Source organism: Eschrichtius robustus, chromosome 5 (genome assembly GCF_028021215.1).
Source record: "Eschrichtius robustus isolate mEscRob2 chromosome 5, mEscRob2.pri, whole genome shotgun sequence".
Classification (NCBI taxonomy): domain Eukaryota; kingdom Metazoa; phylum Chordata; class Mammalia; order Artiodactyla; family Eschrichtiidae; genus Eschrichtius; species Eschrichtius robustus.
The window spans coordinates 67,516,219-67,533,611 of record NC_090828.1 but is presented as its reverse complement, the minus strand read 5'-3'; the positions used below and the strand labels follow the sequence as shown (position 1 = coordinate 67,533,611).

The window sequence follows — 17,393 nt, the reverse complement described above, 5'->3', positions numbered from 1 at the left end:
AAATTATCAATAAATACAGGAAAAGCTCTCATAGAAACCGAGGATATTATGATTTCTTCATTTTACAGGTGAGGAAAGTGTGGATCAGAAAGGTTAAGTCACTTGTTTATGAGAATAAGGACAAAGTTGAGATTCATCCTTCTAACTCTGGACTAAGATCTCAAGCCCTGTCACACTTGTGGCTGAGGAAACCCAGTCTCCCTCACCTAGATACGACTTCTTGTGGCTCACCCTCATAGTCAAGAGTTCTTGACGTTAGAATGAGGAATACTCTCCCTTCTCTGGATACCAGACCCTTGCTAAATTTAAATTAAATTGTATGACTCAGTTATCGCTTAGTTCTAAATAGAGCATACTCCTTTCATTAAGTTTTTTTTTTTTATGAAGTTTTTAATGTTAACAAAGTAATTACATGTTCATCTTCATTAAAGTAAAATGTATTTTAGGCTGCTCTTCAGTCTAATTAAAGCGCATGTCTATGACAGTGAATATTTTGTTTAATCAACTACTTAATCTAGAAGCAACAGAAGGAGTATTGTCGGTGACTTCCATCCATTAATCTATTAGGTTGTCCTCTTTATGCATTCAAATATAAATACTATGCTCAGGCTTTAAACATTTATTGCCAAGATATTCCTACTTATTTCTACTCTCCACCCCCCCATTTGTTTATGACAGATATAATCATAAACTGAAAGCACATTTCCATGCTAAAAACTTTCTGACATTCATTAGGGCTCTTTACATACAAACTAGAAATCAACAGGATGTCTTAAGTCTTCCTAATTTGTAACATTGTTTCTACTACAGTTACAAAAAAATTTGCTATTATGAGCTAACGAAAATATATGGCTAGTGTGTTCAATTTTAGACAATGTTGGAAAAAATCATTTTTTAAATGTATGATTGTTCCAGAAAAAAACACAATAAACAGAAATGGACTTAATTGTTATTGCCATAAATGAGTGATTTACAGTTATTTTTCCCACCCCAATTCCCAGAAATATGTTATCACACGTTCTCATCAGTAACAGAAGCCCTAATGTAGGCATAATAGACTCTCCAGGAGGTGGTTTCCTATTTAACTAAGATTCCTAGCTGATTCTGATAAGCCTCCTTCCCAAAGGACACGGCCACCTGCACACTGGTGCTTTTCAAACTTGAACATGAACAACCTGGGGCTCTTGTTATAACAGCAGATTCTGGTTCATTAGGTTTGGGGTGGGGCCTGAGATTCTGCATTTTTAAAGAGCTCCCGGGGCGATACCAATGCTGCTTGGTTCACAGACCCTGCTTTTCAGGGTAAGGCAGTATAACCACCTCCCAGCTCTTAATTGCCAATAGATGCTGCACGTTTGTGAACCCAATCATGGGTCTGATGCATTTGTCTTTATCTTGTCTGTAATTGGGTTCTATTCTACTTTTAGAGAATTTCCTCCAATCAAAGAGGGAAATTAAAGAATTTATGGATCTACTTGACACAATTATTAAACAGTTCTTTTAGTGTTTCCTGCAAATATCTTTCCCGTGAGTAGAAAATCAGGAATGATGACAAGAAGAGAATGAGAACTGGTCTCACATGCTGGTCAGCAGTGGCAGCAATAACTCCTGCACAGACCCGATGGTAGAACAAAGGAAGCTGTTGAAGGATCCCTCTAACTCCCTGTGAGCTCTTATATTTCAGTGGGACCTAATCCCTAGACGTTTGGTGCTGGGTGATACCGCTTCATATCTGCTTTATTCTCTCAAGGTTGTTTTCCCTTCCCTTTCTTCTTTTTTTTAAATTTTATTTATTTATTTATTTATTTATGGCTGTGTTGGGTCCTCGCCTCTGCGCGAGGGCCCTCTCCAGCCGTGGCAAGTGGGGGCCACTCCTCATCGCGGTGCGCGGGCCTCTCACTATCGCGGCCTCTCTCGTTGCGGAGCACAGGCTCCAGACGCGCAGGCTCAGTACTTGTGGCTCACGGGCCCAGCCGCTCCGCGGCACGTGGGATCCTCCGGGACCAGGGCTCGAACCCGTGTCCCCTGCATTGGCAGGCGGACCCCCAACCACTGCGCCACCAGGGAAGCCCTCCCTTCCCTTTCTTAACCTCCCTTCAAAACCAGCTTTCATGGTTCAATCCATAAATTTTTCTGATCACTAATTCTGTGCAAGGTAGTCTAAGCACTGAAAAAAATATGAAGGACCACTGGTTTTAAGCCATTTAATACTTATTTAGAAAAAAAAAGGTGTGCAAAAATAAGTGATGAAGGAATTCCAAAACAACTCTGTATTTTATTTTATTAGAGGACACAAAGCTGTACCTAGAAGCTCAGCATTTGGGGATACCTTAAAGATCAAGTTCAATTTTTATCCAGCACGTGAACTGCCCCTACCACGCTGTGGGCAATTGTTTGTTCAACTTCTAAGTTGTTCCAGGCCCAGAAGGCTTACTAAGTTCCAGGGTAGCCCATGCTGACATCCGTTGCCTCTAATTGTTAGAAAGTTCTTATTTACACTAGATTGTTCCTTCTATTGATTGTCAGACATATACCCGTTGTCTTGCAGAAGAAAAGTCATGGTCTGGCTGGTGGCTGGGCTTACCGCTGCCCTTGGTCGTGGGGTTGTTGTTGGCACCAAGGCCCCAGCATTCGTGATGAACTTACTTCAGACTGTGCGTGACTACTGGGTACGTATACTTTTCCCTTTGGGATTTGTCTCTGGATGTTGTCTAGACAGAAGACATGATGAAAAGCTAACTGCCTTCTGGAACAAGGGTCTGTTATTTAAAAGGAATTGAGGCCCAATGAAGAAGTCATCTGGAATTAAAGGCTGTGGCTGAATTACAGAATGTTTACCTTTTTTAAATTATGAGAGAAAAACAAACTCATTATTTTATTTTATTTATATATTTATTTTTTTGGCCGTGCCATGCAGCTTTTGGGATCTTAGTTCCCCAAAAAGGGATCGAACCCAGGCCCACAGCAGTGAAAGCGCTGAGTCTTAACCACTGGACTGCCAGGGAATTCCCCACATTCATTATTTAAAAAAAAAATAAAAGAAAAGTTATGGTCTGCTGGAAATGGCTGGGGGGAACTTTCAGAGGAGGAGGCATTTGGGCAAAATCTTAAGTGCTACTAGAATTTAGGGAGACGGAGAGAAGTGGGGAGGCAGCATTCTCATCCTCTTAGAGTTGCACTTTCTAACTGTCAATCTGGATCCCCTAATTAACGCCCCCCTGTTAAGGGATGTCTCTATTTTAAATAATGCAGAGCAATCAACAATATGTCAGATACCATGGCATCATTTACACAAGATATTTGAGAAAATGAGTAGAGGGACTTTTCATATTCTCCTCACTTATAAAGCAGATGATTATCCACCTACTACAGCTGGGCCTGCGGTAATCTAATTCTGAAAGGCCAGTTTTATCTGGCGTGCAAAGGAAGTAGGCAGACACACAGCGGTTGTTTGGAGAATAGTACAGGCTCATTGAGGTGAGAAACTACAATGGCTGGAGATACACAAAAGGGGCTTGTGGGAGCACAGCTTTAAGCCATGAGGGTTCACTGTGTTGGGGAACCACAGAGGGAGCTGGTCAACCTTGTGTTACCCATTTGGATGGAACCGCTCCTATTTAACGCCATGAACCGAGTTTTAACTTTATGTAAGCAGAAGTCTTCTCATTTCTCTCTCTTTTTTTTTTGGCCGCGCCATGCAGCATGCGGGATCTTAGTTCCCCGACCAGGGACAGAACCCGTGTCCCCTGCACTGGGAGCGCTGAGTCTTAACTACTAGACGGTCGGGGAAGTCCCTCGTTTCTCTTTTTACGGAGCGTGAAGTCACCAGAAGTGCAATTCAGAATATAAATGACAGAGTACCTATATGTCAGGAAATGGAAAAATATGGATGTGCTGACAGCTTCCACCTGAATTCTTCTTAGGAAGAGAATGGCATTTGTGTCAAAAAAATACAATGACAAGGTATGGGGTAAAGTGGAATAGGGGTCTTCTAGAGGCCTGGAGGTTCTGGGACCTCGCTGAGAAAGTCACAGGGAAATATTTGCTTGTTAATCTGAAGGAGATGAAAAATGAAGAGTAGAGGAGCTGTTTAGGAGGTGAAGCCTAAAGATTGGTCAAAGGCCATGCCCCAGGGTGTGACCCTTCCTCCTAAGCACTCTAAATCTTCAAAAGGTACAACAGGGCTTCCCTGGTGGCGCAGTGGTTGAGAATCTGCCTGCCAATGCGGGGGACACGGGTTCGAGCCCTGGTCTGGGAAGATCCCACGTGCCGCGGAGCGACTGGGCCCGTGAGCCACAACTACTGAGCCTGCGCGTCTGGAGCCCGTGCTCCGCAACAAGAGAGGCCGCGACAGTGAGAGGCCCGCGCACCGCGATGAAGAGTGGCCCCCGCTCGCCGCAACTGGAGGAAGCCCTCGCACAGAAACGAAGACCCAACACAGCCAAAAATAAATAAATAAATAAATAATAAATTAAAAATGCATATTCTTTAAAAAAAAAAAAGAACAAGAACACAAAAAATAACACAATGCATGATGTAAATAGATTTTTATGGAAAATGATGCAGGGACTGTGTGTTTTGCATCTGGAGTATTGTGGAGTTTTGCAGGTACAGAGCAAAAGAACCTTGGTTTATGGTGGCACAGAGAAGTGTGAGAACGTAAACCAGGCTAATTTACCAGAATTATGGAGTGGGCTCCTGAGTGTGGAATGGGGTTTAAGATCAAGTTTAACCAACTCACTTGGGCGTGAGGAGTCCTCAGCTGGTGTTTAGGTTATTACACGTTTAAAATCATCTGTTTCTGAGAAGAATTTCTACCTCAAGCTAACATTGTAAAATTTCTTAATCTCTTGTTTAAAATGTCTACTTTGAAGGGTCAGATTGCCTTCTAGAATAGGGAGCATCTCCTGCTGTGTTTGTGCAATCAACTAGCCACCTCTACAAAACCCAAAGTTTTTCTAAGCCCTATTTTTCTAAATATTTAATGTTGATTTCCTTCCCTGTCTATTCTTACAGCTTTTTAAACAAATCTAAATTCATTTTGAAATGCTTTGAAACATAAAGCACATAAAACCCAAGGTCGTATCACTCAACTTCCAGTTTGTCTATGTCTTGCACATGGAGAAACAATAGTTAAAAGGTATAACTTAGAAAATTCTTTTTAGGACTTTCTAAGAATGCAAAGCGTTGTAGGAAAAGTTAGAAGTCACCCAAAGGCTGCCATTCTGGGGTACAATAATTTTTCCTCTGTCTTAGAAGACACTTTACTATTTTTTCTCCCAGAACCTAAGGAATTAAAGAACAATACTGTTCTGACTTCTTACCTGACTGTAAGAAGCCTGGACTGGATTTATATTTCTGGAACTGGCCTTGCTGTCCTCCGGCAACACAAAATTAAGATAATACACTGTGCCTTGGAAATAAAATTTTTCAGTCTTTCAAATTTTAAACTGCAGACTCATTTGTTGTCTGGGGTGTTTTTCTTAAATTGTTGCCTGCATGTTCCTAAACCACCTCTTCTTTTTAGTGCTCTATCAAATTACTGAGCTGTCAGATGAGATTAAACAAGGCGATAATTGTATCTGAACCATAAATACATTTTGCTTTAAAGTTTTGACTATTTCTTTAGGAATAATATCAAATGAAGGAATTAAGGTAAGTTTTCCTGGTAAATTATAAATTTTAGTTAAATACATCTGAATTAGGTAAATTCAAGTCATTAAATGTTTATCCAAGCATCTCGAATTACTAAGATATATGAGCATTCACTGGCAAAAAATAAAACTAAATACGACATGGTTTTAGGTCTCAAAGAGCTTGTAATTAAGAGACAAGTAAATCTTTATTTAGCAGTCAAAACAAGTGAAAAACTATGTGCTGATTGGTATGCACTTGAAGAGACCTTTTAAGAATATTCCAAATAGTCTAAACTTAAGAAAATAATTGAGAAAAATGTAAAAAATGCAGATTAAACTAAAAGTGTGGTGTGTCTGTGGCCATCACATTATGAATAGCACAGAACATTAAGGAAATATTCTTCCAGTATTTGAAAACTATTATGCAATTCAGCACAATAGTCACTCACTTCACTGACAGGTGATGAAGTTATGAAATATGTAGTGCTAAAATTGAAATTTCAATTTAATGAGTATAGTTTATATGAGGATAAAAATAGTTTAATAGTAGATCACATTTCAGATTTAGTGACAATAAATTTATTGGGAAAAGAGTGAATTGGAATGGAACTCCATTTGTCAAATCATGGTTGAACTACATAGGTTGCTTACAGATATGAGAGTTCAGCAACAGTCAACCAAAGCACACTGTAATAGTCAATTGGCTATAAAGAACTTATGATACAGTACTGAATACTCTATTATTATTTGTAAATTATGTGTCTTTAATATTATTAAAATTAATAATAAACATATGTGCTTATATGTAAAAAAAAAAGAATATTCTAAATAAATTCTCTGAAGGTTCGATGCTTAATAAAGCAAAACGAGAAACTCAACTTAATTATCTAAACCACCTTGCTGGATGAATGACTATCACATTAACTTGCTACTTTACTGAATGACAATCATTACAGATGGAAAAATCCAATTAAAAGAATACGTATGGCTGGGCTTCCCTGGTGGCGCGGTGGTTAAGAATCCGCTTGCCGATGCAGGGGACACGGGTTCGAGCCCTGGTTCCGGAAGATCCCACATGCCGCGGAGCAACTGAGCCCGCGAGCCACAACTACTGAGCCCACGTGCCACAACTACTGAAGCCCATGCGCTTAGAGCCCGTGCTCCGCAACAAGAGAAGCCACCGCAATGAGAAGTCCACACACCGAAACGAAGAGGATCCCTGCTCGCCTCAACTAGAGAAAGCCCGCGCACAGCAACGAAGACCCAATGCAGCCAAAAATAAATTAAAAAAAAAAAGAAAAAGAGTATGTATGGCCATAGGTACAATCAGCCATTTTCCCTTCTATACTATCAATCTCACTTCAAATACTTAAGTGTTTAGTACATTCAAGGTACCATGCCATGGACTATTAAGAGTAAAAAGAGGTTTTAAAACACACTGTCCTCAAGGAACTTTTAGTCCGGTTGGCGGGACATGGTTCCTTCACATAACATAAGAATTACAGAATTCCAAAGGAGGAAAATTAACCTGCAGCTAGAGTTGTCAGGGATGGCACAGGGAGAAGATTGGAGGATTGATAGAATTTGATGAGGGTGGGAAAGGAAGGTTTGGATATTTCAGATGAGAGGATGGCAAGAATTCAAGGGCAATGGCAAAAGGGGCAGAAAGCAATTTTAGTGTAAAACAATGCTTTACTTATGCCAGACAAAAGGGTTCCTTCCTGCAGTCATGGGATATGAGGTGAGATATGTTGAGGCCATTCTATAAAAACTTTGAATACAGGCCATGGAGTTTGTACTTTATCCTATAAGCACAAGAGTTTCATGAAAAGCTTCTGAGCAAGCATTTGGTGTTATCAAAGCATCAGTTTAATAAGATGATTCTTGGAGTGATGCACAAATCGTCTTGAAGGGAGGAGAGCCTGAAGGCAGAATGCTCAGGTAAGAGGCTGTGGCATTAGTCTGGGTGTAAGCTGGTAAGGACCAGAAACAGGTAGGTGTTAGGAATGAAGGACAGATTAAATCTGTATGTGCCTTTTTAAAAAAATGAGACATTTAGCATATTGCTATAAGTGAACAATATAATAAAAATTCCAAAGCTAAATTTATTCATAATCTTCATTTTCAATGAGCAAATATTAGAAAATGCTATTGAAATGTCCTATAAAGATAGCTACATGAATTCTTTATCAGCATGATGTTATTATGAGTATAACCCAATTTTACTCATGTTCCAAATAAGATTTTTTTTTCCAAGTAAGACATTTTATTGAGTTTAGTCCTAGGAAAACTTGCTGTACTTTTGAGGAACCGGTATATTTTCTTCCTTCTCATAATAAGAACTATGAAGCTCACGCAATCTTCCCTGAACGCCTGTAGGTTCCAAACCAGGTTGATAGCTTAACCACTGCAGCTGTGTTGACTTTAGACCATAATCTCTGTTTTCTTCTTTGTTAACTCTCCTCCCCTCCCTTGTCATTACTCTTCCCTAATCTCCCTGTCTTGGTCTCTCCTCTTCCCTCTGTAAGCTTCTCCAAAGGAATTTTCAAAGAGATGAAGGATAAGTACAGTTACTCTCTGACAAGAGCTCTCCCTCCTGTCTCCACTCTCTGTTTCTTCCTGACCTCCAACCTGGCATTCTACGCCCTGCCCAGCCTCTAAACACATGGCCCCATCTGGCATCTCTTTTATGTCCAACCTCTATCCTTATTCAAATGTGATCTTTGAATCAACAGCAACCGCATCATCTGGGAACTTTGAACAAATGCAAATTCTCAGGCTTCACCTCAGAGCACCGAACCAGAAACTCCACATGTGGGCCCCAGCAATGTGTGTTTTGACAAGCCCGCCAATGATTCTGACACGTGTTGAAGTTTGTGAACCACTGCTCTAGAGAATGACTGTACTGTTTTCTTTGTCTCCCAGTCTATGTGTTCTCTAGGTCATGGTGCCTCTTGTCCGCTCTGCGTGTCTAGTCTGTAATCCGGGCAAATCCTTTATACCCTTTTTAGAATAATTACAAATTCTTCAAGGAGGTTATCTGATTGGTGTAGCTAATTATTACCTCCATCAAAGTCAGTTAAGCATTTATGGGTACCTTACCTCATGGTCATTGGTTGGTCCATGCTTGAGAATACAACGCCTGGTCCTGTCAGCAGTCAGCTATACTAAAAAATGGACTAGCACAACTTCCCTGAGAAGACTGCCGCAGATCAACCAGAAGGAGGCCAGCTGCTATCCAATAAATTGATCTTTTTATCTCTCATCTAATTAAGCAGATGTGCGCAGTATGACTCCAGCAAAGGACTAGTTGGGATTGTCCTAGTTGGATAACCTGGATTTCAGAGTTCTTTTAGGAAAGACAAGAGGCAACAATTATTGCTTGACACCATTGGGGTTGGTCAGAAGCAAAGCAGTCTGACCTGTTTTGATATTTGAAGACGGTTCAAGTTAGGGTTGAGGTTAAAGATCCAATTATAAGTGACATGCATAAGGATCCAATTTGTAAGTTATACAGACACCGTCCAATCTATATCCTTAAAGGAATTGTATTGCTAGATGTTTGCATTAGTGTATAAATATACTATTCCCTTCCCTCCTCTTTAAAATTAAGAAGCACTTTATATGGTCAAATGCAGTGACAACTTCAAAAACTGGATTAAATATTCAAGTTGTTTTGTTACGGGCAAGAAGTAGCAGGGAGGGAATGAGTTTCAGTGGAAATCTCATTAAATTGAGGCAGAACATAGATGGGGGTGGTTCTCAAAGTTCTGCACATTGGCAAAATAAACATAAGTATTCCTATGAAATAGATGTGTTTCTAACATTTATTCTATCATAATTTGAAAGTGGTAATCCTTGCAGCTAATAACTGGGCCCAAGGTAGTCCTGTAATGCAGCTGATTTGGAAAACACACACACAAAACCAGAACAAATATTTATTAGGCATTAACGCAGCACTCAGTTCTTACCCGGAGCTTTTCACCTACTTGAGTCAAGGTTAATGTATCTGAAGCAATAGCAAGAGTACAAGATAATAGAAGGTTAAGTACTAAATTACGTTATCCTTGACGTACTTTTCTTTGTACACCCTTGGAAATCTCCTCTCTCATGACTTTATCTAACAACTATGTAGGTCAGTGTTTCTCAGTCCTGAGTAATGTAGAGATGGACTGCTGCAAAAATTTCTTACATTCTCTCAGTATGGAATGAAAGTATTTTTATAAGTATTTTACCAAAACATGTATTGATCTAAAAATGGACACAAATCACCTTATGATTCTTAACCAACTATAAAAAAACAACTCTACAAATGAAATACAGAAAAGCTATACAGCCAATAGAATTCAAATTAATTTAGTGGCATGGATGATGTTTTGTTGAAGCAAATGCTACCACGCAAAGCCTGAGCACGGCCCTGCCGCCTAAGGGGCAGCTTCTTTTGCTTTCAAGAGGCCTTTCTTCTTATTAGTCACATGACAACTCAGCTTTCACCACTTCTGTATTCAAACTGCTGTGAAACTATCCCTTATACACTTCCTGTGGGAATAATTTTTTTTTGGCCTGTGATTTTTACAGATACGTCAGGTATGTATTCTCTGCTTGTGATATTTTCTCACTATTCGACAACAATTAAAACAGTACTATGGATTGTCAACTTGATTGAAATACAGATGAAAAGGTGAGAAATGAAATCTTGGGTGATACTTGATTTAAGGTAGCCATCCAGATGGGCCCAAATTTTCTTGTTACTTTTAAAAGATTGTCATAGATATGAAAACATGAAATCCTCCTTAAGAGATATAAAAAAGTTCTCATTAAAAACTGAGGCCCTTCCCTGGTGGCGCAGTGGTTGAGAATCTGCCTGCCAATGCAGGGGACACAGGTTTGGGCCCTGGTCTGGGAGGATCCCACATGCCGCGGAGCAACTAGGCCCGTGAGCCACAACTACTGAGCCTGCGCGTCTGGAGCCTGTGCTCTGCAACAAGAGAGGCCGCGACAGTGAGAGGCCCGCGCACCGCGATGAAGAGTGGCCCCCGCTTGTCGCAACTGGAGAAAGCCCTTGCACAGAAACGAAGACCCAACACAGCCATAAATAAATAAATAAATAAAAATTAAAAAAAAAACAAAACAAAACTGAGGCCAGCTGTGGCGAACATAGCTGTGCCTCCCAGACCCCGCACAAGGAAGCATTAGTGTTCCAGCCACCAGCAGATCACCTCCAGCTCTCAGTCCCTTTAGGGTTTGCTCAGCTGCAAAGAGCTGCCCACATTCAAGGACTGATGGAAGTAGCGGTATTAAAACTTGGCTATTTCATCTGAACTGAGACAACTCTGATGGGTCACGTATGCTCCAGACTCCTTATGGACTTGGCTGAGGCTTTGCCAGCCTGCACTGCAGTTCCATTTTGCCCACCTGATCCTGCTTTCCTCCTCTCTCCCACTAGTTATAAGCCCTAATAAATACCCCGAATGCCAAACTCCATCTTACTGTCTGCTTCTGGAGAATCTAGTCAACGAGAACGCCCGAGAATCTCTCTGAGGCCACCCCGGAGTAGTGAGAATGCTTCTTTTGTGCCCTGATTCTTCTCTCAAGGCTCTAGTCTGAAAGTTCAGCTTCTAGTTTTTTATTCCTGCCAGCACTTCACATTCAACGGGTCCAAAGCTGATGCAGAATTGATCTCTTTAAGCTTGTGCCTCAGAACAACTTGTGGTTTCCCCCCATTTTATAATTCATTTAATGGCACTACCATCATATTCCCACAGGATGAAAACTGCGAGGTAATTTTGCTTCCTCACACACCTTGCTCTGTATACCCAGTCTATTAGTCACGCTTTGTAACATGTGAAGGACTTTACTCATTTCTCCAGGGATTCACTTTCCTCTAAACAAGGGATGCTGCTGAAATCATAATGGACAGCTTCACTTTCCTCTTGGGATATCTAGTCTCTTTAATAGTCTTGAGTTTTCCTTCCCTTTGAGTCCTTCTTTTAAGACAAAAAAATGTATTTTTCTCATCAAGGACACATACACAAAATTGCAACCCACAATCATCTACTCATTTTACAGCACAATATATTGGCTCACATATTAAATAAGAGAATACTGCTTTGAGAGGATGGCAGCAGACGCCACAGGTTTCACTGCTCCCCCTGCATTTAAGATTAGTGTAGCCCAGTCATTAGAACAAAACATTTATTTTGTCCCAGTTTAAGATCAAATACATTCAACTTTCTTTTCCTTTTTATCTTTTTTTTTTTTTTTTTCCACACTGTGTGGCTTGCGGGATCTTAGTTCCCCAACTAGGGCCCTCGGCAGTGAAAGCGTGGAGTCCTAACCACTGGACCGCCAGGGAATTCCCTCCTTTTTATCTTTTATACTGGACTAAAGAGTAAAGAAAAACCAAGTCTTGATAAATGCCAAAGTAATAATTTTATAATATAGAGACTAAAACATGTGTGAATGTTATTGTGCAGTTTAGAAGTCTATGAAAAATACCTATTTTTTAAAGCGCACAACTCACTGAAAGATGCTGACGTTTAAAATGGAAAGTTGTGTTGTCAGTTGAAAACGAGAAATTGAGATGTTTGTGAGGGAGAAATTGTCGGGAAAGCAGTAGAACATTTCCTGCCCGTGGGTGCAGTCTTGAGGATTGGTGACGGCCATGACAAATCCAACAGCCATCACCACAGCACCAATGGGAAGCATGACACAGGACAAAATCTTATCTGAGTGTGTCCTCGGTTCTTCAGACAGTTTCAGATAACATGCTGATGGGATGATAAAAATTAGGGGAGCTGCACAGAGCACACCCTGTGTATTCAAAACAAGAAATAAGATAATGTTACTGAATGGAGCACTCCTTGGACAGTTTTTAAAAAAACATTTACAAAATGTATTTGTCATCATGTATGTTAAAAGTTTGATAGGTTCAGTTAAATCAAACAGAGGAAAGAAAAATAATTCCAAGAAAGACTTAGGAATAGGTTTTTCCCTTACTGATGGTATATTTACAAATGAGAAAAGTAAAATAATATAATAGTATATCAGGCTTAAATAATAATCAGAATATAATATAAAATAAAGCAGATGGTAAGACTGACTCCTGGCAAACTCTTAAAAGTTCCCATATTTTCAGTCACATCATATTTCCTTATACTCTTCATTTCAAATTGCTGGTTATCTATTATGCCATTCAAAGCTGAGAGGTCTGTTTGTCAGCTGAGTACAAAAGGGGACTATTGGGAGGTGTATACAGGGCATAATGTCTTATCTCTCCTCTTTCCTTGACTTTGTATGAAAGTAGGTGCCTGTCTGTATGAGAAAGGAAAACTGTACCCCTAAGGGTACTTAGCATGAAGCAGCATTTCTAAATCCTCTTTCAAGTAAAACTAAACACATTAATTACCCTAGAAAATTGACAGCAGAACTAAATAACTATGACTCATTCACCCTTCCCCCACATTGGCTTATGGATAAGTCCAACCTGAGGAGGAATGTTAGATTGAAAATTATGGGAAGTGGTGTTGTCTATTATAAAAAGACCAAGAGTTACTGACTTCAAAGGAAAGAGACTTTCCCCGTGAGGAGGCCAAATCTGCACTAGTAACTCTGCGAATGAAGTAATGTTAAAATTTAATGCATTTTAGGTAATATTTTTTCTAATTATGTTAAAAATTAATTATATATTAAACAAAACATAACACATATTATTAACAAAATATATTTATATGATGTGACAAATGACATATGACAAATGATATTTTCTTAAACCATAAAACAGAAAATTTTTAAAACATACAATAACAAATATGATACGGTTTAGAATACAAAAGAAGCTTTCCATAAAAAATATATTTTCGGGCTTCCCTGGTGGTGCAGTGGTTGAGAATCTGCCTGCCAATGCAGGGGACACGGGTTCGAGCCCTGGTCTGGGAAGATCCCACATGCCATGGAGCGGCTAGGCCCGTGAGCCACAATTACTGAGCCTGCACGTCTGGAGCCTGTGCTCCGCAACAAGAGGGGCCGCGATGGTGAGAGGCCCGCACACCGCGATGAAGAGTGGCCCCCGCTCGCCGCAACTAGAGAAAGCCCTCGCACAAAAACGAAGACCCAACACAGCTAAAAATAAATTAAAAAAAAAAAAATTTTCCATACCTGAAAAAGTTATTATGGAAATTTGTAAATATACAGAAAAGTAGAAAGGATAGTATAATGAAACCCTATATGCCTATCACTATAGTTTGAAAGCTTTTGACACATTATTTTGGTAGCTTGTCCCTAGGGAAAAATCATAGAAAACTGATTTTGAAATTGGATGATGTAAAAGAACAGATTAGACCTTAAAAATAGTTTTAAAAGAAAGACTTTTCTCAGTATCACCATTTACTAAGTTTACTGTATTTTACACTAATTACTACTCTCATACAAGAAATATACAACTATGATTTCAAAAATGTAACTTTTTTATTTTTTACAAAAACAGCAAAAGTCTGGAGAAATATCAATTGAGGGGGACAAATTATGAAGTCAGACTAGCCAGGCAGCATCTAAAAATCTGGGGAAGAATAGAAGGGACCACACTTCATGGAAAATATTTCTACAGAGATATAAGAATGAGAAAATTCTAAGAGGTACCATATTCTAATTTAAAATATATGGACAATATAATTTTGCTATTCATAGCACATGAATACAAATGAATACCTACAATGGTACACAGTATGTAAAGGATTAGTTTTCATATGGCCAGAGTTAAATGAATTATGGATTCCTTAGGCTCCATCATGTCACTTGAAACTGACAATGTTTTTCAAGTTATAAAAAATACTGTAGAACTCAATCTGTGCTTATAATAATAATCCTTTGATTTCTATGAAATAATTTTTGAAAACAATTATATATGTACGTGTGTGTGTGTGTGTGTGGAGAGAAAGAGAGAGAGTCTCTTCTCTTCATAGGAACAAACACGTGAAGCTACTTCATCTGGAACTGTGGAGTGTGAAAGTGCTATCAGGATGAAAACTGCCACCAGCTGCTGCTAAGAAGCTGTCATCAGTCAGCATTTTGGGACTCTTCCAAACCTAACTTGCTGGGCAGTGCAAAGTAATGGGTGTTCTGTTTATGCCATAATTTTTAAGGGTTGAGAAAGTAGCAATTAGTGGGAAGACTGTATAGCTGATGTCTGTACTGGAAGAAGTCCAGTTGAGTATCTTGTCTTGATAGCGGTTACTTTCCTAATATTTGAGAGCTCCGTCTTGCTAGAGATTGTTGTTAGGACCTCAGATCATCAGTAAAATGATAGGACAGTTCCATCTGCTCTATTCCCTATAAATGAGTCCAGCTAATTTGATCTATCTAATACAGCCTTGCCTGAGGTTACACCACTGGCTTCGGGATAATTTTTGAAATTTCTTGACAGGACATAAATACCATAACAGTTTATCAAAGAGACAAGAAAATATAGCCTTAATTATAAAGGGGGGGAGAAAGCACTATCCTTTGATAATAACACCACAGATGCCACCGCATTTTGCAGTTTGCAAGAGGGAAATAACAGAAAGTGCTGAAGATTTTTACTGGCAATACAGATTGGAAAAGTATCTGAATTCTCCTACCTGAATAGAAACCTCTCATTTGATGCAAGGAAGCTGAAAACTAAATAAAAGAATGCTGGGGCTTCCCTGGTGGCGCAGTGGTTGAGAATCTGACTGCCAATGCAGGGGACACGGGTTCGAGCCCTGGTCTGGGAGGATCCCACATGCCACGGGGCGACTAGGCCCGTGAGCCACAGCTACTGAGCCTGCGCGTCTGGAGCTTGTGCTCCGCAACAAGAGAGGCCACGACAGTGAGAGGCCCGCGCACCGTGATGAAGAGTGGCCCCCACTCGCCGCAACTAGAGAAAGCCCTCGCACAGAAACCCAACTCGCACAGAAGACCCAACACAGCCAAAATTAAATAAATAAATATTAAAAAAAAAAAAAAAGAATGCTTATACATATTTAAGATTTCTACTTTGTAATCAGTTTGAACTCGTGAAATGTGTTCCTATACCTTAAAAAGAAACTCTAGGGGCTTCCCTGGTGGCGCAGTGGCTAAGAATCTGCTTGCCAGTGCAGGGGGTACGGGTTCGAGCCCTGGTCTGGGAAGATCCCACATGCTGCGGAGCAACTAGGCCCGTGAGCCACAACTACTGAGCCTGCACGTCTGGAGCCTGTGCTCCCAACAAGAGAGGCCGCGATAATGAGAGGCCCGCGCACCGCGATGAAGAGTGGCCCCGCTTGCCGCAACTAGAGAAAGCCCTCGCACAGAAACCCAACTCGCACAGAAGACCCAACATAGCCAAAAATAAATAAATAAATATATTTAAAAAAAAAGAATGCTTATACATATTTAAGATTTCTACTTTGTAATCAATTTGAACTCGTGAAATGTGTTCCTATACCTTAAAAAGAAACTCTAGGGGCTTCCCTGGTGGCGCAGTGGCTAAGAATCTGCTTGCCAGTGCAGGGGGTACAGGTTCGAGTCCTGGTCTGGGAAGATCCCACATGTCGTGGAGCAACTAAGCCCGTGAGCCACAACTACTGAGCCTGCGCTCTAGAGCCCGCGAGCTACAACTACTGAGCCCGTGTGCCACAACTACTGAAGCCCACGCGCCTAGAGCCTGTGCTCCACAACAAGGGAAGCCACCTCAGTGAGAAGCCTGCGCACCACAACAAAGAGTATCCCCCGCTCGCAGCAGCTAGAGAAAAGCCCAAGCGCAGCAACAAAGACCCAACACAGCCAAAAAGAAAATAAATAAAATAAAATAAATTAAAAAAAAAAAAAACAACAAAAAACTCTAGCTCAGAGGTCTTTGGCAGCTTGGACTACGGCTCCCTCACCCTGTATGTGGGCTCTTGCTGGGTAACTGGTTTGCTGTCCTCCTCCCACTGTAAGCTGCACAAAGTGCTTGTTGGGCTGGTTACTCCGACCACAAGCACCAGCTGCTTCATCTCTTCTCTTTGCTCTGCTGCACGTAGAAACCCATAGGACCCAATTACTGCAGATGCCTCTTCTCTCTAAGAGCACCATCAGTGCCAAGATGCTGGATTCTTATTACCAAGGATGGAACCTACATTTATTTTATTTGTTTCTAAAATGAATCCTTTAAAATTGAGGGTGCATTTGCCTTGGAAAATATGTCGTTGTCTGCTGCCATGAAAACAATAAAATAAAAGGGAAGCTAAGTTCTAAATGGGGTTTTGCTTTTTATTAAATAACTAATATAACCCTGAATAATTTATTCTGTATTATTTTAGTTATACTAAGTAACAGCATTCCCTTAACTTTGCAAATTGAAGGTCTGATTCTATTACACATCTCATTTGTAAAGGTCCATATTCTACTTCTTTTTTTTTTATAAATTTATTTATTTGTTTTTATTTTTGGCTGTATTAGGTCTCTGTTGCTGTGAGCAGGCTTTCTCTAGTTGTGGCGAGTGGGGGCTACTCTTCGTGGTGGTGCGTGGGCTTTTCATCGTGGCTTCTCTTGTTGCAGAGCACGGGCTCTAGGCCCGTGGGCTTCAGTAGTTCTGGCACATGGGCTCAGTAGTTGTGGCACATGGGCTCAGGAGTTGCGGCTCGCGGGCTCTAGAGCACAGGCTCAGTAGTTGTGGCGCACGGGCTTAGTTGCTCTGCAGCATGTGGGATCTTCCCGGGCCAGGGATCGAACCCATGTCTCCTGCATTGGCAGGTGGATTCTTAACCACTGCACCAC

General features: G+C 40.5%; 1 protein-coding gene across 1 annotated transcript in view; it reads right to left on the bottom strand.

Annotated features, from left to right (window-relative positions):
- Positions 1 to 12,155: 12,155 nt before the first annotated feature.
- SLC38A11 (solute carrier family 38 member 11) overlaps positions 12,156 to 17,393 on the bottom strand; it is a 57,524-nt gene continuing 52,286 nt past the window's right edge. Inside the window, exon 12 of the mRNA XM_068543959.1 lies at positions 12,156 to 12,449. Within this exon, the coding sequence (XP_068400060.1) occupies positions 12,156 to 12,449 (294 nt within the window). The remainder of the gene's footprint in view (positions 12,450 to 17,393) is intronic.